The sequence below is a fragment of the Anomaloglossus baeobatrachus genome, chromosome 5 (genome assembly GCF_048569485.1).
Source record: "Anomaloglossus baeobatrachus isolate aAnoBae1 chromosome 5, aAnoBae1.hap1, whole genome shotgun sequence".
NCBI lineage: Eukaryota > Metazoa > Chordata > Amphibia > Anura > Aromobatidae > Anomaloglossus > Anomaloglossus baeobatrachus.
In genome coordinates, this window is record NC_134357.1 from 424022609 (window position 1) to 424042146 (window position 19538).

The 19538-nt window shown below is 48.1% G+C and overlaps 1 protein-coding gene across 4 annotated transcripts in view; it reads left to right on the plus strand.

The window, feature by feature from the left end:
* Window positions 1-19538, plus strand: part of KANSL1 (KAT8 regulatory NSL complex subunit 1) — a 143812-nt gene that overhangs the window by 14066 nt on the left and 110208 nt on the right. For 2 of the 4 annotated variants that reach the window (XM_075350307.1, XM_075350310.1), the window contains exons 1-2: window positions 12383-12709; window positions 16881-17859. In XM_075350307.1, coding sequence (XP_075206422.1) covers window positions 16976-17859 — 884 coding nt within the window. In that variant the 5' untranslated portion in view covers window positions 12383-12709; window positions 16881-16975. Of the gene's footprint in view, window positions 1-167; window positions 283-6068; window positions 6155-12382; window positions 12710-16880; window positions 17860-19538 lie in introns of those variants that run through there. The other 2 variants (XM_075350308.1, XM_075350309.1) reach the window with 2 other exon arrangements.

Consider the following 19538-nt stretch of genomic DNA (forward strand, 5'->3'; position numbering starts at 1 on the left):
CCAACCTCCTGGTTCTCTAGTAGGTGTGGAACTACTGCTCTCAGCATGTCCTATTTAGTTATTATTTTAATTTTTTAAAGGTATTTACTCTTGAAGCTGAGAGAAATCTCACTGGCTGCTGTATTCGGGGACTCATACATCAAATATGGCTCTTCTTATTTCTACAGATGGTCCTTTCCCAGACTGGATATGGCCATTGGCGAGGTTTTCTGTGGTCTTAACTTCATGACTATTTACGTACGGAAACTTCTTGCCATCAACATGTGGATCTTCTGGATGCAGGTAACCAGGACAAATCCTATATCTGACATGGCCCCTTTTTTTTGCCCATTCATATATTTGCTTGTTAGTCTATGTGTAATGGCTGGATCTACATAAAAGCTTAGACATCTTATAGCCTGAGGTCTAAGGATGGACAATTGCATCACATGGCGGTCTACACTGCACGCACGGTATTAAGTTCCTACGTTCCCTTAAAGGCCTCTTTACACTGGCCGATAACCTTCCGAATTAAGTGTTCCTTATTACTGGCCCATGTAAATATAGCGGTGATCAGCCACCGAACAAGCAGATGGCTTTTTTGCTGGCTGATCGCTTTTTTTATGCAGCCAAAAAATAATTGTTGGCAGTACAAGTGGCTGTTTTATACCATCGTATTAATGATGGTTCTTCCATAAATTATGCATTCTGTGTAAAGGGGCCTTTAAACAAATGCTGGTCAACGTAAGGCTGCTTTCACACATCCGGTTTGAGCACTGCGTCTCAATCCGACTGTGAAAACTATGCAACGGATGCGGCGAAAACACCGCATCCATTGCATAAGTTTTTACATGCGGCCAGTCCGTTTTTTTCCGGTTGCGGCATGCTACTGAGCATGCGCAGTGGAAAAAAACGCATGCGGCGAGCGGATGCGTTTTTTCCGCATCGCGCCGCATCCGGCCTCCATAGGTATGCATTGAAAAATGCGCCGCAGCGGCCGGATGCGGCGCGATGCGGTGTTTTTTGCCGGAGCAAAAAACGTTGCAGGGAACGTTCGATCCGGCCGTGGCATCGGCTAAATCTGCCGCATGCGGCAAAAACCGGACCGAACGAAAGCCCCTGCGGCACAATACGGCACTAATGTAAGTCTATGCAAAAAAAAAACGCAACCGGCGTTACAAAAGCCGGTTGCGGTTTTTCTGCAGAACGCCGTATTGTGCCGCAGAGCAAAAATCCGGATGTGTGAAAGTAGCCTAAGACGCCCATACACATTTAATGGCTTTTGGGTGAAGGATCATTCAGCCAACAGTTGTCTCTTTCCGATCTGCCGAGCACTCCTGTATTGTCTATGGTAGAGCCACTGTCAGACTTCTCTGGTGGCCACTTATCTCCAGAGAGAGCAAGAGGATCGGCCACTGAAATTCAACAGGCCGAATCCTTCTCTCCCCCAACATGATCTGTCTGGTGAGAGTCGTGGAGCCCCCATACACAATCAACGGTTTTGGATAAATTTGATCTACTGTGTATGATGGCCTTTACAAAGTAATTAGCTTGGTATCACCTGCCAGTTTTAATAAAGTCCTTGTTGTCTTATGCCCCAAGTCTGCGCAGACTACTATGAATGTCCATGATCACAGTTGTCACGCATGATTATTCCCAATGGGAAACGTGGTTACCCATGATTTTACCAAAGTCGCCTTAGGCCCCTTTCACATGTCCGTGCAAAACACACACGTTTTGCACGGTCTGTGGTGTTGGAGCTTATATGTCTCCATGTGTGTGTTCAGCGTGTGCTGTCAGTGTGCTATCCATGTGACATCCGCATAGCACACTGACAGCAGGAACGTCTATCCTTACCTGTCCATGGCACTGCTACTGCTTCCGGTCCGAGGTGCAGTGAATATGCAATGAGCATAATGAGCGGGGGTCGGAAGCAAGTGACAGCAGTGCTGGAGACATCAGCGGTGGACACAGATGAGTATAGAAAGGCATTTTATTTCTCCGGTACGTCACACTGATGTCACATAGAGCACATCAGTGTGCGGGCCGTGTGACATCAGTGCTACCGGAAAAAAACGGACATGTCTATGTGTGGAGCACATTTGCGCAAACCCATTGATTTTAATGGATCTACATGTGTCCATGTCTGTGGTACATGTGAAAATGGACGTCACACGCACCAGAAACACGGACAAGTGAAGGAGACCTTTGAGAGATTTCTAACAGACTCAGTGACAACAATAACGGATCAAAGGGAGGTCAAGCTTTAAAGGATTGTCCAGCAAAGATCTGTCCACAGGATAGAAGATAGGTGATAATTTATAGATCGGGCAGGGATGAGCCAACTGTGGGACTCTTACTGATTGACAGAATAGGGCACCGTTTTCACCATTAGGGTATATGTACATGACTAGTGATGAGCGGGCACTACCATGCTCGGGTGCTCGATACTCGGAACCAGCAGTTGGACGCTCGGATAGGAGCAACTCGAGTACCAGAGTATAATGGAAGTCAGTGGTGAACTCAAGCATTTTTCTGATGCTCAAGTTCCCCATTGACTTCCATTATACTCGGGTACTTAAATTGCTCCCTTCCAGGCATCAGCTGCTCGTTACAAGTAACGAGCATGGTAGTTTTTGGGGCATTTTTTTACTCAATTTTTCCAGACATTTTTTAATCTCTATTCAACAATAGAGATACCGCTAGCAGATTTTTTTAAGCAAAAATGCTGGAAAATGCATCTTTTGAACCTTCCTTTTGACTTCTATTATAAAATATGGAGCGTCATTAGAGCGGAAAAAGCTTTAAAATGATCAGGTCAATTCTGTTACCCACCTGTCGTCTTTCGAAACCTGAAGTGTGGAGAAGACGCTCAAAAAACAGCAAGTCGCATTTTACATGGAAATGTATATGTTCTTTCTTTTGAGTGTTTAGTTGGCTCTTTTTCATTGGATTTTTGGAGCGCAATCCTTCTGGGAAAGATGCTGTGTGCACATACCCTCATAAGGCCCAGTGCCCACGCTGTGTAGTTTTGACGCGTATTTTCAGAAATCTCCAGCAAAATCTGCATGTCCATTGTGAAGACAGCAAAGTCTGTGAGAATTCAGAAGTGCTGTGCCCACATTGAGAATGTTTCCCTTGCGTATTTCGTGCAGATTTGATGCAGAAAAAAAAAATCTACACCAAATACGCAAGGGAAGAATACTCAACGTGGGCACAGCACTTCTGAATTCTCATAGACTTTGCTGGCTTTACAATGGACATTCAGATTTTGCTGCAGATTTCTGAAAATCTGCGTCAAAATCCGCAGCGTGGGCACAGGGCCTAATGGAGCAGCAGTGCACATGCCTGGCCATTGCTCCATCATTTTCAGGTCTGCTGGAAATGTTCAAGGGTGGTCCTCGGCACCCTCTTAGTAAATGAAGAGCGTGACGGTTGAGCAGCAGCACTGCTGCTCCATTATTAGGTGATAATGGTGCCCATGCTGATCAGTAGGATGTTCATTAATCTTTAAGTTATCACCTATCTTGTGCATTGGTGATACTGTGCCCTCACTGGACATCCTCTTTAACTCTTTATTCTAAAGGCTTGATCTATGTCAAAATAATAAAATCAGAATTTCTTAACCTCTGTATCTCTATTTCGTTGCCCCCAGTCTTTTTTGAGACGGCTGTAGCTATGATGACACAATTACAGCACATGACCTCTGCAGCCAAATCCTAGGATTAGGCCTTCTCGTAAAAAAATAGGTAAAGCTTGAAAATCCCTTTTAGTAATGACCCCATCAGCACAATTATTGGATTATCGTAACCCTGAAATGCATGTCTGGACTTGGGTGTGACAACGGCCGATATTCTGCCCAATGGCTTTTTCACATTTGTGCAGCCATTGACCCGCCATGGATGTGCAGAGCCAGCTGCACTGTGTGGCCGCTCTTTTAAGGTTTCTTATATTGTCTTACACTGTACTAAATGAATATTCTGCACCTGTTTGTAATAAGAAACTACTGCTCCCAGCATGCCTGGACAGTCAAGGGTTTGAGACTACTATTTGCTAGTCATGATAGGAGTTGAAGCTTCGTAACAGCTTGAAGTTAGTGACTACTGCTAAAGTGAAATTAAAATCAAAAGTTAAGGCCCCTAAGCGTTTGGGGTTTCGTTTGCATTTGTAGCACGTGTTGCATATTCCTCTTTATTAGCCTAATTGTCTCCTTTACTAAATCTAAAAGTCTATGGATGTGACAATTTATCTAACACTGTGTTCAGATACGGATCACAATGCTCGGACTGCCGGGGGCTCTCCCGACCTGAACTTACATTTACAGACCCATAATAAAATGTTAAGTTTGGGTGGAAAGACTCACAATTTGTAATGAGCGAGCACTACCATGCTCGGGTCTCATAACCAGCAGTTGGATGTTCGGATCAACGTGACTTGTGTGCCTAAGTATAACGGAAGTCAATGGGAAACTTAAGCATATTTCCAGAAGATTTCCCAGAAAAATGATCAAGTCCCCATTGACTTCCATTATACTTGGTACACGAGTCGAGGCCATTCACACATCCGACTGCTCATTACGAATACCGATCATGCTAATGCCCTTCATCACTACTTCCGATCAGTCCGCGCCTTGAGGTCTGTATACGGACTGTCAAATACACTCGTCTGAGCCCAGCTTAGGCCTTGTTCAGACAAGTGTATTAAATGTGCTTTTTATATACCAAATTTGTGGCATATTGACAGCACACAGACCAATGCAAGTCAATGTGATAATTTACATGAACATTTTTTTCACCCAGACTGATGATCTGTGTGTGAAACATCACAGAATGTGCTACTATCAGAGCAGACTCGTCCATTATAAGTCACAGAAAGCAAATCACACTCGGGTTACCATCCATATCTCAAATTGTCTCTCCAGGGAGGATGGAGACAAACTCTAGCGCCACCTATTGGAAGTAGCAATCCTAAAAGTCAGAAGTGGCCCTTTAACAAGCCTTTTCATATGACCTAAGGCCCCGTCACACACAGAGATAAATCTTTGGCAGATCTGTGGTTGCAGTGAAATCATGGACATATTGTTCCATTTGTACACAGCCACAAACCTGGCACTGATTGTCCACAATTTCACTGCAACCACAGATCTACCACAGATCTACCACAGATCTATCTCTGTGTGTGACAGGGCCTTTAGGATTTATACCAGATCAGAACCCCAATTTCCAGACACGGTGTTTTGGGGTGATTGCCCCTCGTCAGTGCAAAGTATGGGATCTGATCTGGCTTATGAGAAGCTATAGTGGGGAAGACTATTCTCCTTTTGGAGACCTGACAAACCAGTCCATATGTCATGCATTTTTCCACAGATCCATTATAATTGATAAAATAGGAACTGTCTTTGGCCTGTTATGATATTGTTTGTATAAAAAAGCTGGGTGCCATATGGAGGTAGAATACGATTGTATATTATTATTATTTATAGAGCACCGTTGATTCCATGGTGCTGTACATGAGAAGGGGTTACATACAGAATACATATACAAGTTACAGTAGACAGACTGGTACAGCGGGCAGAGGAGGACATATCGCTCGTTCTATTCCGGATAATAGTGCCGGTTTTGCCCAGGCCCTATGCTGTGAGATATGAGCAGCCCGTGTGATCCGTGCATTATACGCCTGTTGCGTAATAAGACCGGTGGTAAATGAACTCCAGCATATGACACGTTGTGTAAGCTCCGCTCCCCTCTGGTGGCCACAGATGGGTACTGCACTCCCATTTTCTGAGCAAGCAGCAGTTGGAAATACCATTGAGACGGCACAGAGGGTAGCGCTGTTCTTACAGACAGGCTCATGTTTGCCTCCTTGGGCACAGAGGCGTTAACTCCTTATTTCCCTAAGTGCATAGGGCTCGGGCTGCAGTGGTGAGCGGCTTCTGTGGCCGCTGCGTTCGTGTGTGGTGACTGTGGCTTAGGTGTGCATGGTGTCCTCCCCTGGGGCTCGGTGGACTCATCCTGGTGTTGTAGAGAGGGGAGGGGGTGTTGCAGGAGCTCACATTAGTGCAGCTTGTGTGTGGTTAGTGCAAAGCTGGAATATGATTCAGAGGCAGCAGCAATGATCGGTGCCATCTCCGTGCTGAGAGCCGCAGCTTGGCCCAGGAGCACCCCCTCATCCGCCTGTGAGTACACACTTTGCCTTTAATAGGGCTTCCTACCACATTGGCTTTAGGTCCACGCCTTCCTTACCTCTATTGTTTTGGAATTTCCCTCCATGTCAGCCTGCCATGCTAAGGACCCTCCCCACCAAACCCCCGCAATCCTGCTGCAAAAGTGTAAGCTCTGCAGACCAGCCCCTTTTCACTTTTGGCATGACCCAGACTTGCGAATACACTTTTAAAGATATGTATTTATGGAACTTTTTTTTTTTTAGGGTGTTCTGGGATTTGTAGTTTTTTTGTCCATTTACCTGACATCCCCGTCGCTGCCCCCTTCTGGGGTGCATTTTTGCCCTCTATTCCTAGTATCTGCTGTAGATGATACATTGTCCCGATCCATTGAAGAAACCCAACTCTTATGTAACACAGTTGTCAGCGAGGTATTAGGCATGAGATGAGCCGTTTCCCATGTTCTTCTCATTCTTAAATATCATTGGAACCTGAGACCGGGGCGATCATCGTGGCGTGTGTGGGCCGTGCCATGGGGCAGGTGGGTTTGCCTAATGTACGGTGACCTCGTGGTAGTGTCTAATGTGATAGCTCTGCAGACTACGGCGATGTGCGCTTTGTTTTCCAGTAGCACAATGAACCCCCCGCCTGTAATTACAGGACACCCCTGGATTGTATAAAAATCGGGGCTCATTATTCCGGGACCGGGCTGTATAATGCAGGCTTTAATCTCAAGTGGATTGTGTGGGGTCAGGACCACCGCATATGCTAGGACAGGATTAATTTGTCAGAATTATCGGGAATGCGTACCGATTGTCGGCTCTTGTAGTACTAATGACAGTGTCCGATAGATTGCAAGCTCTTCTGCGCAGCGCTGTCATGTTATGCTGACCCCCTGTATAGTAAGGATAACTGATCTGCAATGTCACACATGGCAATGTAGATGGGTTTCTAGACTGCAGATATCCAGCTGGGAGCTGCGGCGCTGAGAGCCTGCAGTGTGGGAGTCAGATACAGCCCCTATCTGTAAGCAGGAACATGCTGCACTGAGCTGGAGGCAGCAGCATGCTTGTTTTGCATTGTGCCTGTGGGCTCTTCCAGGACTACATTACCCGGCATGCTTTGCTCTCTCCCCTCTGACATCACGCCCCTCCCTAGGTTGTTTGTGTTGTGAGCGGGAGGCTCTTTGGTGCATTCCTGGTGTGTGGAGGATGCCCTCTAGTGGCCACCGCTGCAGCTGCTGACAGTGTGCTTTTATTTATAGTGTCAACATATCCTGCAGAGCTGTACAGTAGAGAACAAAGACCAATGCTTACACTGAGCGCATATGCTGAGGCTCTCAAGAAAATGAGGTGGTGACGTTTTGTTCCCGTTACCACCGCACTAAAAAAATGAAGTGGAAATGTGCGAAACGAAAAAAGTTTAGTAAAAATTGGTTGTACGTGGAGAAGTGGGTAAGTCGTCATCTTAGTAGTTCTGCAGCTAGCCCATATGGCACATGAGCATATGCCAGAATATCTGGTGCTGGAGCAGTGCGGTATGGTGCCTTTTGGAACCAATATGCCAGGTTGGCAGTGCCTACGGGTGGCACAGTACAGAGTCTTTGCTGGAGCAGTGCGGTGCAGAGCCGGTATGCCAGGTCTGTAGTTCCGACAGGTGGTGCAGTACAGGGTCTGTGCTGGAGCAGTGCGGTATGGTGCCTTTTGGAACCAGTATGCCAGGTCGGCAGTGCCTACAGGCGGCGCAGTACAGAGTCTGTGCTAGAGCAGTGTGGTACGGAGTCAGTATGCCAGGTCTGTAGTTCCAACAGGTGGTGCAGTACAGGGTCTGTGCTGGAGCAGTGAGGTATGGTGCCTTTTGGAACCAGTATGCCAGGTCGGCAGTGCCTACGGGTGGCGCAGTATAGAGTCTTTGCTGTTGCAGTGCGGCGCAGAGCCGGTATGCCAGGTCGGCAGTGCCTACGGGTGGTGCAGTATAGAGTCTTTGCTGTTGTAGTGCGGCGCAGAGCCGGTATGCCAGGTCTGCAGTGCCTACAGGTGGCGCAGTAGAGAGTCTGCTGGAGCAATGTGGTACGGAGCTAGTATGCCAGGTCTGCAGTGCCTACAGGTGGCATGGTACAGGGTCTGCTGGAGCAGTACGGTATGGTGCCTTTTGGAACCAGTATGCCAGGTCTGCAGTGCCTACAGGTGGCGCAGTACAGAGTCTGCTGGAGCAGTGTGGCACGGAGCCAGTATGCCAGGTTTTCAGTGCCTACGGGTGGTGCAGAACACAGTCCATGCTGGAGCAGTGGGGGTATGGAGCCATTTGCCAGGTTTTCAGTGCCTATGGGTGGTGCAGGACAGGGTCCATGCTGGAGCAGTTGGGACATGGTGCCTTATGGAGCCAGTATGCTAGGTCTGCAGTACCTAAAGGTGGCAGAGTACAATGTCCGTGCATATGCAAAGTATAATGCAGCGGAAGGCAGACTGCATAGAACATCGGCAGGTCGTCCAGCCAAGGATGTATTTGTAAGGTCACATGCACTCGAGTATTTGGAGAGTTTTTACCTCAGTATTTGTAAATCCACATGCACACATTGAGTATTTAGTGAGTTGTGTTTTTTTACCTCAGAATTTGTAGCTAAAACCAGGAGTGGCACAATCAGAGGAAAGTATTATAGAAACACGTCACCACTTCCACTTCTGTATTTTATACCCACTCCTGGATTTGCCTTAGAAATTCTGAGGTAAAAACAACTCACCAAATACTCGGTTCCCACAGAATGTTTGGCTGATGTACGCCTAGACTAATAAATATGGCTGACATACATTACAATTTACAGAAAAAGCCCTACACTGTGTACCAGATACCACCCACAATGCATTTGAGATGGGGGACCCTAATGTAACCTAGCCAAACGTATGTGAGAAGGCGGCCTTACAGCATGCGTGTTGTCATATACAAGAGTAGGGAGTGTCCTATAATTAAGCTACAGATTGGCCCCACCTCCTGCTCTAGTGGTCCCCACTGGTACTGCAATGTTCACGTGACCGCTGCAGTCAATCCCTCCTCTCAGCAGGTATAATTATATGTATGGGATGTGACTGCCAGGGCCGGTCAGTTGTTCCTACAGTGCATTATAGACGTCTGAATTGAGACTTAGGACTGATTTCTGACACCACATAAAAGCCAGTCACGTCGTAAATAAGCCCGCTTGATTTGATCTGTGCGCGCGTTTGTTCTATTTCACATTATGGACTTTTTAATTTGTCTTCTTCCATGTGGACCAACACCCATGTGCACCAACACTCTGCCTACCAGTGTGTGTTCTGGCCGTCGTGCACACGTGCCCTTGCATGAATGGGATGGTTTTTTGCTCCCCATCTATGGGTAAAATGCTGTGTGGTGATTGCCTTGCCATTTGCCCTCACTGTCTGACTGTGGCCCATGTTTGCATATCACACCTTTCAGGGTATGATTCCACTTGTGTAAGGGTAAGGCTTGTGCGAGTCTTGCATCGGTATCACCCGGCACGGCGCACACTCTCCTGACAGGAGCGGGTTGGCTGTATGTATTTCAATGCAGCTGAGGCGCTCCTGTCAGGAGATTGTGTGCCGGGTGATACCGATGCGAGACTCGGACTAGTCATACTCAAGTGCAATCATACCCTTAAAGGGAATCTGTCACCCCCCATCTGAGAGCAGCATAATGTAGAGACAGAGACCCTGATTCCAGCGATGTGTCACTTACTGAGCTGTTTGTTGTCATTTTGATAAAATCACAGTTTTCTCTGCTGTAGATCTAGCAGTTATACAAAGCTCATGAATATGTTGGACTACCTGGCAGCATGCTAAGTAGTCCTGTAATGATAATCTACTGCTGATTAAACGATGATTTTATCAAAAGTACAGTAAGCAGCTCAGTAAGTGACACATCACTGGAATCAGGATCTCTGCTCCCACGTTATGCTTCTCCGGGATTAGGGTCTCTGTCAGCACAGAATGACTATTCACACCCAGTACAGACGCTCGTGCATCATGGTGCAGCTAATCATTTATATACAACTTCCCACCTGCTTGTTTTCGATCTTTTCATTAATTCCGCAGCGGGTATAAAAAACAGTGTGTGCACAGCATTTTTTTAAAACCCATAGGATTTGCTGGGGAATGACTGCAGCAATGTTAGACACATTTTCTGCAGCAATTCCACGTCAGAATCCGCGGTAAATCCGCAGTGTGTGCACAGGGCCTAAGGTTGGTTTCACATCAGCGGTATTTTGCCGAACTGCTGGATCCTGCACAAATGCAGTACAGTTCAATACAGTTGAATCGCGGCTAGATAAGTTAACATGTGGCCGTGGCATGTCACCTTGCCGCGATTCCATTGAACTGTATCACATTTGTGCCAGATCCGGCAGTGCGGCAAAATACCGCTGATGTGAAACCAACCTAATAAATTACAATTTTCAGGGGGTGCAGAAACCTTCCACCTCTACAACCACAAGGGGCTCACAAGGGGCTCACAAGGGGCTCACTTGTGTCACTGATCAAGCATCCTGAGAAGGGGCCGCTGCAGAGCGATGGCCTTAGGCTGGAGTCACATCGCATCACCAAGCATGGCCACACACTCTCCTGACAGGAGCGGGTCAGCTGCATGTATGTCTATGCAGCTGAGATGCTCCTGTCAGGAGAGCTGTAGGCCATGTCGGGTGATGTGATGCAAGACTTGGACGAGTCTCACAAGTGTGACTCCGGCCTTACCCAGGGAGTGGTACATGTCGTGCAGTGGGTGTGATCATTGTGGCCTCCACAGCCACACTGGTGTGTGATCATTGTGGCCTCCACAGGCGTTCAGGGCCGTGCTCTCTACATGGAAGCTGGTGTCTTTACATTGCCACATGTCCGCAACAACGGGGATGATTACTACCACTATCTGATGGTTCTTATTCAGTCAGGAATGTGCTTTCTATGGAAAACCCCACTGCTTTGATTGCATAGATCTGTCAGCAGCTGATTTCTATGATGGTGTATGAAAATCTTTGAACCCTGCCTATCCATGGTGGTTAGGGGCTAACACAGTGGTGTACACCGCTAACTGTTGTGGAACCACAGCTCCCAGCATGTTCTGGCAGCTTCATCATTGTAAATCTCATTGTGTGCATTGTTTTCCATCGTGACCCGAAGGGTTGTGCCCCATTTCTATTTAAGACCACCAGAGTAAAATGTCACCTGTAGACACAGCCCCATCCTGGCTTTGTGCATCTCCTCCACACACTGTCCTATGCACCCTGAGCGTTCGGTTCACTGCAGGTAGCCGGTCGCTCTCGACATGAACTTTACCCATGTCCATAAAATCCTCTCACTGTTCCTCATGGCGGTAAATACAGTAAAATAACTAGAGATGACTATCAGGAGTCAGGTTCAGAGGGTGACATTGGCATCCAGTGCAAAATCCTATGGGTACGGCGTGTGATTATACGGGGACACTACATCCACGGTGGATTGTCTGGATTATCAGAGAGAGCCCTTTAATCTGGTGTTTGATAATTTGGCACTTGTATCCAGCACCGGAGGGAACTGAACTATTGGAATAATCTGATTAACCCTATAGTGGCTCTGAACATTAGACTGTTTGTTGTCTACCCTTCCCATTAATGGCAGATTAAAGGAATTATGAATGATTGTATACGGATTATCAGTTTTGTCCTGAGCCCCAATCTATAATCTACACTCTCCCCCCCCCCCCCATTCTACCCACCATGGTCTTGGTGCACCTATTACCCCTGGAGTTACACCGTCAACACTGTACACTTGGAAGTGAAATTCGCCATTGTTGCTAGGTTCGGCAGCAAATATTTTAATTTCTGGTCATTTTTATCAGGGTCACAAGGAGGGTTCTGAACAATAAGTGCAGGGGGCCCAGAAAGTTCCTCTGGCCCATAGGAGCAGACAGTGCTATTTACACCCCTGAGAGTGCGGGGCCTGTTGGATATTTTGCATTGGAGCCCACAGGTTTTAGTTACACCCCTACAAATAATGCCTGCTAGGAGCCATGCCTGGACACTGTGGCACCCTGCCCTGCTGAGCATGGCCTCGGGCTGTGGGAAGGTTCGTCTCCTGCAGACTGCTGTACTGCGCCGCCATACCGCGGCTGTCCACACGGGGGAGCCTGGGAGCAGCCGCCTGTGCTGTCAGCCCCTCCTCTCCACGCTTCCTCCCCCCGAGCCGAGTCTCCTCCTCCCCCTCCCTCGCAGTCTTCCTCTCCGTCCGTCTCTCTGACGGCGCCATTTTGCCCCTCTCCTCCCCAGGATCCGGCGCTAGATCGGGGGAGGCCACTGCAGCGCCCCGACACCACGTTTCGCCCCTCGGGGAGGCTCTCGGGCTGTTTTCTCCCCCCGGGGCTCGGTGCATTCTATCCTGGGAACTCTCGGACCAGGAGCACGTTACATTTTTTTATTATCCACCCCCCCGACCTTTCCTATTGCCCCCCTGTGGGGGGGGGGAGAAGAATTCTGCTGGCTCAGAGGACCCCCGGTGCAGGAGGCCCCCCGTCCCTCCTCCTGGCAGCGCTGCCGGACTCTCACTTCCTCCTGTAAGTCTCCCTTTTTTTCTTCCGCGCTCCCCACCTTTAACCCCTTCCTGTCCGTGAACACTGTAAATGTCCTTATTTAAATGGCTCTTAAAGGGCCCCTGCACTCTGATTCCCTCCAGTAACCCCTTGCATGCCACCGCCCTGACCCTGAGTAGGTGGGGGAGGGGTCATGTATGTGATGTGTGCCTGTAGTACTAGTAGAGCGGTGCCCATAGCTCCCAGTATGTCTGTAGGGGCCGTCATGTGACAGATGAAGTGTGGCTGCGATCGCCTGCCCGCATAGTGCTGATTAATGATGCTTTGCCGCCCTTGCCCATGATGCCGTCCAGTCTGGCTTACCCCAACTCTAGGCTGCCCCCTCCCCCTGATTTCATGTAGTTGGGAGTCTCTCATCCGCATATCTGAGCCGCTTCCCACCCAGCTCTGTCTCCTTTTGGGTCCTTTGTGTTCTGCATTGATCTTCTTCACTTGGCTCTCTGGGTGCAGGCCCACCTTTGATGACCCCATGGATCCTTGTCTCCCCTCTGGGTGATGGGCCAACCTTTCATGACCCCATGGAACCTTGTCTCCTGGGTACTGGGCCAACCGTTGATAACCCCATTAGTCTTAGTCTCCTGGCTCTCTGGGTGATGCGCCCACCTTTTGAAGACCCTATGGATACTTGTCTCACATGGATCTATGGGTGCAGGGCCCATCTTTTGATGACCCATGTGGTTCCCTGTCTCGGGGCTCTTTGGGTGCCACCTTTTGTTAACCACGTAGATCCTTGTCTCCCAGCTCTCTGGGTGATGGGCCCACCTTGATGACCCTGTGGATCCTTGTCTCCCTACTCTCTGGCTCCTGAGTGCCACCTTTTGATGACCCCATGGATTCTTGTCACCTGGCTCTCTGGGTGATGGTCCCACCTTTGATGTCCCATGGTTCTGACTGTCACCTTCTCACCCATTTCCTGCTGTACTGTTACCTCACCCTCTTCCCATTCACCTGCATGCTGGCTCATGTCTGTACCTTCCGTTTATATCCCTACCCTTACTATAATTTTGTCCCCTTCTGTATTTGTGCACCTGGGATCCTCCGCACACGCCTTTGGTTAGTTTGTAAGCCTGTGAACCCTCTTACTAAGCCTTTGTCTTTGACTTAGTTCCTGCCATGCTGGGAATGCATTATTCCGCCCTGTAGTGCTGATGAACATGTTGAGATAACCGCTTGGTATTGCTGACATTAGTTTCCTTATACCATCTGTAATGTGCAGACGTCGCTTTGCGGAGCGGTGAAGAGTTTGGTAGCCAATGAATGTTCATTTCTCCTGTTTATGATAATTTGGAGGGGGAGAGGCTACATGGCCACTTTGTCACGACCAAAGATCCAAGCACAACGAGAGTGAATGGGGCAATGCCGTGTCCCACAAGATGCCACAGAAGGCTGTAAAAAGTTGGATTTTCTTTGTGACTGGCTTATTGTGATCCTTTGTTGGTGACGCTGTGACTCCCCCAAACCCTCACCTGAATTCTGCAGCATTTTGTGGTTGTGGCCAAAGTCGCCGTGTAGCTCCAGCCTTATTCTATTCCTGTCCAGGAATAGAACAATGGATGCTTTATCTCTGCACAGGCTGTGTGTGATATTACAGTTTAGCACCATTCACTTAATTAGAGCCGAGCTGCAATACCAGGTGTGTACAGCTATGGCGCGGTTTCTAGAAGATAGCAGTCATGTTTTTAAAATGCTGGACAACCCCTTTTACCTTGAGTAATACTAGCAAGGCCAACTACATTTTTGTTGTTGCTGGCTTTGCAGAAAGTGTCATGTCTTGTGTTCGTTCCCCCCTCCCCCGCCCCAGATGGGGGAGTCTTGTGTAATCTTTGTAATCTTTTTACTACGTGTTGTTTTTGTTTTGGTTTAGTGCAAAAATAATCTTTGGGTTTTTGGTCACTCTTCTAGATGTGAAACCAATCTTGGATGACCCCTTACATGTGGTCTTCAGAATCTGATATCTCTAAGGGGTCCACTGTGCTCAGAATTGCATTGGTGGCACTTGACTTGAGTAGTTTTTACTTATGCGGAAGCCATATTGGATCCTGCAGGGGGTGAACTGGTTTCTAGTATGTCCAGGACTTACCGAAGCTCCTAGGGACCTTGTTGACATCTTGACATATTGCCTACTATGAACTGTGTTCATATTTGCTATTCAGAATTTGTTTGGCGCCTCTGTCAGATTTTACAGTGTTACATCCCATTTCTATCATCTCTCCATCTAATCAAAGGGATCGATGAGACAATGGCACCTCTATAGGCACCATTTCTGGCCAGTGGGGTCCATGGGTCACCCATCGGGCACTGCTCCGTGAATTCTGCTCTAAATATTAAGCACGCCGCTCCTGAGAACAGAGCTTAGTTTAGATGAGGAGTCTTGAGCTTGCGGAGTCGTGAGTTTGTCTGGAGAATAAGGACCATAGTAAGGACTGTGATTTAGGAAGCAGCAGCTGATGTCAGTGTGGGGTGTGGATGGTTTAGAGGAATGGATAACTTGAAAAGCTGCCTTGTGGGTGTTTATAGACGTGAATAGAAAATAACCAGTTTGGTCTCCTGCCAAACGTTGGCACCAGGCTCATGGGCTCTGTCCACTCCTGATACTGAGGGTACAGTTGTAGTTCACATAAGAGACGCTCGAGTGGCAGCAGTAAATAAATAAGAGATTTGGTGAATCGGTGACGGCCGAGGCTGGACGTCTTGCTGGCGTCATGGTGAATTCTAGACTTAGAAATGAAAATTTACTTTTATGTGATGTAGGATCTTAGGGAGGCCAATAGACTGTAAAAGGGGGTGTTGTCTCCTGAAGGTGGTCCCTGTTTTGATATCCTACTAGTGTTTCCTGTTATCATAGGAAGAAAACAAGCAGAGGACCCCTCTAAGAGGGAATGGAGATGAGTAGAGATGGTGCTACTCTAATCCCGAGACCCTGTATATCGGCCACTTCTATGACCACTAGACTGGAGTTCTGAGAACAACCTCGTAGCTCTTGACATTCAGGGCACTTCTCTTGATTTGGCAGCCTGACATGACACCGTGTGTGCCTCAGGCCACAATCATGACAATTTGCTAGACCGGCTAATCATAGTAAGAGCCACGAATGGCTGGGGAAACCAGATGGCTTTGGGGCTCCCATGCAGCGGCCACAGGTCACTGACGTAGCTTATGGATCTTGTCCTGCTAATCGGTTCACACCAACTCTAGAAATGAGCTTTTTATTTTTTGGTGGTTTTGAGCCATTCTTGTGTTTTATAACTAGTGATGAGCGGGCACTACAATGCTCGGGTACTCAATAACGAGCAGTTGGACGCTCGGATGGGCACAACTCCAGCACCCGAGTTTAATGGAAGTCGAGTTGTGCCCATCCGAGTGTCCAACTGCTCATTACGAGTACCTGGGCATGGTACTACCCGCTCATCACTAGGTATAAGTTTGGCCGTTCATGTTTCCTGCAGTTTCTGTGCTTGGCTGTGTCTGGCTTCTCCCAGCAAAATTTGCGGTGGAGTACCGGCTTGTATTTTGGAAGGGGTTATCTCGATTTTCTGGCTTTAATAGCAGTGTGAAGGGGTGTCCATGTGCTAGAGCTCGCCTCTCACCATGACTTGCATATCAGATATATTTCCTTCTGGATCCTAAATGTAGTACAGCTTTTGTTCATTATTTTGTATCTTTGACAAATCGTGAGGGCCCTTACTGTGTCTAGATTGCACAATTCATGTTTTCCCATTTCTAGGAATCCTCAGCTAATTCAGGACTTTTTAGGGGTTATCCACATTTGACTTTTTTGACCCCCACCACCCCACCGCACCCGTTGTACACAGCGCAGTCCCCTGCAAGTCTCTTGGTCTCTACTTCCTGATGCAGCGATGACATCCTGACACACGAACATGTGACCGCTGCAGACAATTTCTGCCGGTCGCCGGCTTAGAAGTAGTTTCCTGACTGGATCGGAATCCGCAATGACTGGATGAGCAAGGAACCTGGGTTTTTGCCATTTTGTTTTTGCTGTTGCGGTGGTTTGTTTTTGCCTCTAAATATTTAGAAGTGTCCTTTTTAATGGTTCACGGCATTAGATTTGTATAACTTTGAAAATATTTTTTGTCATTCCACATTAATGTTGATTTGTATTTCTTTTTTCCTCCAGGTACCCCTCATTGGAGTTGCCTGGGGGCAGTGTGGCCAACGTCAGCCCCCCCACTGGGGAAACATCCCCCTCCCCTGCCCTATTCCTTGTGCTGAATGGCTGCGATGGCACCTGCTCTCACTGACCCTGCCCCTGACGCCCACAACCTGCACTTCAAGCTGGCGCCCCCATCGTCCTCCCTCCCCCTTGGTGAGACCAACGGCGGCTGTCTTCCTCCACCTGCCCCGCCAGACCTGGTAACAAATTACAGTGGAGCGCCTGGAAAATTGGCTGGGGTCTTCACTCCGCGGTCTATTTTGTCTCAGTCACTGTGTCGGGGGCGTTCCTCCATTTTGGAGCTCAACCTGGAGGAGTTGAGGGGAATTGCCAATTCTGGAAGAGGGGGCCAAGGAGGACCTTTAAATGGACTGGCGAAAAGACCTGCAAAGCCAGCTGTGGACAAGCCCCCAAGCCTTGCCATTCCTGCTTTGGATCCTCGGGTCAAAGCCCCAGTTGTTCCTCCAGGATCTCCGGATGAGGAACTTGAGCAGCAGGGGTCTCGTGTTGAGCATGGTTCTGATACACGCTTGAAAGCCTTGTTACGGCGCCATGGGGAGATGGAAAAGAGGGCTCGCTCAATTCAAAAGAGGCTTCAGCTAGTCCAAGCAAAGCAGGTGGAACGACATCTCCATCAACAGCTTGGAGGTCTGGTCGGGGCGGCCTTTGGTCGGGGTCCAGATGCTCCACGCAATCGTTTGACTGTAGTGACAAGGAAAGCTGATGCCCAGCGTAGAGGAGAAGTGGGAAGTGCCAGTGTGGATGCTTTTTTGAGGGGAACCGCTGGTGAACTAGAGAGGCTGAGCTTCTCGGGGTCTGCAAATCTAAAGGCCTGTGAGCAAGGATTTGACTCTGATGCCACAGAAAGTAGTTCAGGAGGGGACTCTGATGTGGAAGAGGATGAACTGAGACAGGCGGACCCTCGGCAGAGCCACATCCCTCTGTGAGTACTTTCCTATAGTGACTTATTATATCTATGGGTGCAATCTGTGCTATCCTGTTGCTGTAGGCATATCTGACAGGAGATTTATTTATTTATTTTTTTTTTCACGTTTTACGTCTTCAGCAATTATCTGCATTTGTAGATGAGTCTGGCATTGGCACCAGCTTATCCACGATGGACCATATTAGAACTTTATTATCTGTTTGGCGGTTTTAGTGTTTTGTGTTAATTTCTCACAAACATATCAAGATTACAGTTATAAAAAAAAATGATTTGCAGGACCCTGACAGCGGCCACTGGACCAGAACCCAGCAAACCCAACACTTATTATGGATGGATCACCTTGTGTTCAGTGCTTTGATTGGGAGACATGCCATCTTTGTGATCACAGGTCTTAAAGGGAGACCACATATTAAAGGATGCTGGCGATTGCTCCTGGCCATACACATGAGCGGGGATCCGATTTCACAATACAAACTGCTTACACTTTTATGTAGCCCCGATGTACTTACTCTGACCATCTACGTCAGAAAGACTGTGTGTATGTGCATTTTTTTTAAAACCTTTTCCTGCTCATAAAATGAAGATTTTGAGTCAAGCCCTAGCTGGACTCATAAAACGCTTATCTTTATATATCTGTATATATTATATAACCATTCTAGAGGAAGTACACCAGCCTCAGCAGGTCTAAGCACAACTTAATATTGTATGCAGCTTATATTGAGAAATCTGCCAACAAATCTGCTCAAGCAACCCCCCCCCTCCCCCCGTGTTGCCATTTTTATCATGTACGCCTACTATCAAAGTGTATGGGAGCGTCTTGTCAGCCTGAACGGATGGGGGAATTGGGCAGTTGTCTCATTAGCACGATTCTTGTTCCCTTCACTGTCTGGCTGAGGTCTGGTCTCCCTTTCCCAGTGAGGGTATATGCACCCTTGTATGTGGAGAATTTGTGAGGAGTAGGTATCCATTGAGCATTATTGCTTCTGTTTGGGTTTTGTACATCGTGTTAAAGGGAACCTGTCACCACGTTTTACCCTTATGAGCTGAGGCCACCAGCAGTGGGCCCTTATATACAGCATTCCAGGGGGGTGCTCCAGTCCGATGGGTGTCGGTCCAGCACCTCCGCCATCTTTTGTGATCACCGTCCTCCTGCCCAGCCCTGTGTGCATCACATGTCCTGCATTATTCACACAGAGGCCGCCGTTGCACTCCGGAGCATGCGCACTTTGATCTGCCCGGCTGAGGGCAGAGAATAGTATCGTAGTGCACATGCGCGGACGGTCTTTGACCTTTCCTCGCGTCTGCGCAGTACATGACTTAGCTCTGCCCTCAGCAGGGCAGATCTAAGTGCGCTTGTGCAGGAGTGCAACGGCGGACTCTGCGTGGATGACGTAGGATGCGTCATGCACAGGGGGTTGGGTAGGAGGACGGTGATTGCATAAGATGAAGGAGGCATCGGACTGAGAGCTGCTACACCCATGGGACTGGACCGCCCCCTATGTGCGTATTATATAGGTGTTTTACATTATACAGAGCGGCTCATCGCTTTACAAGAATCTGTGATCACTTGCTGATGGTTGGGGACTCGACTGATCCCAAGGTACAAGGATCTCTCCTTTCCACAGACGTCCCATAGACGATGAAATGAACTCACTGCTCAATTTTAATCCAGAATT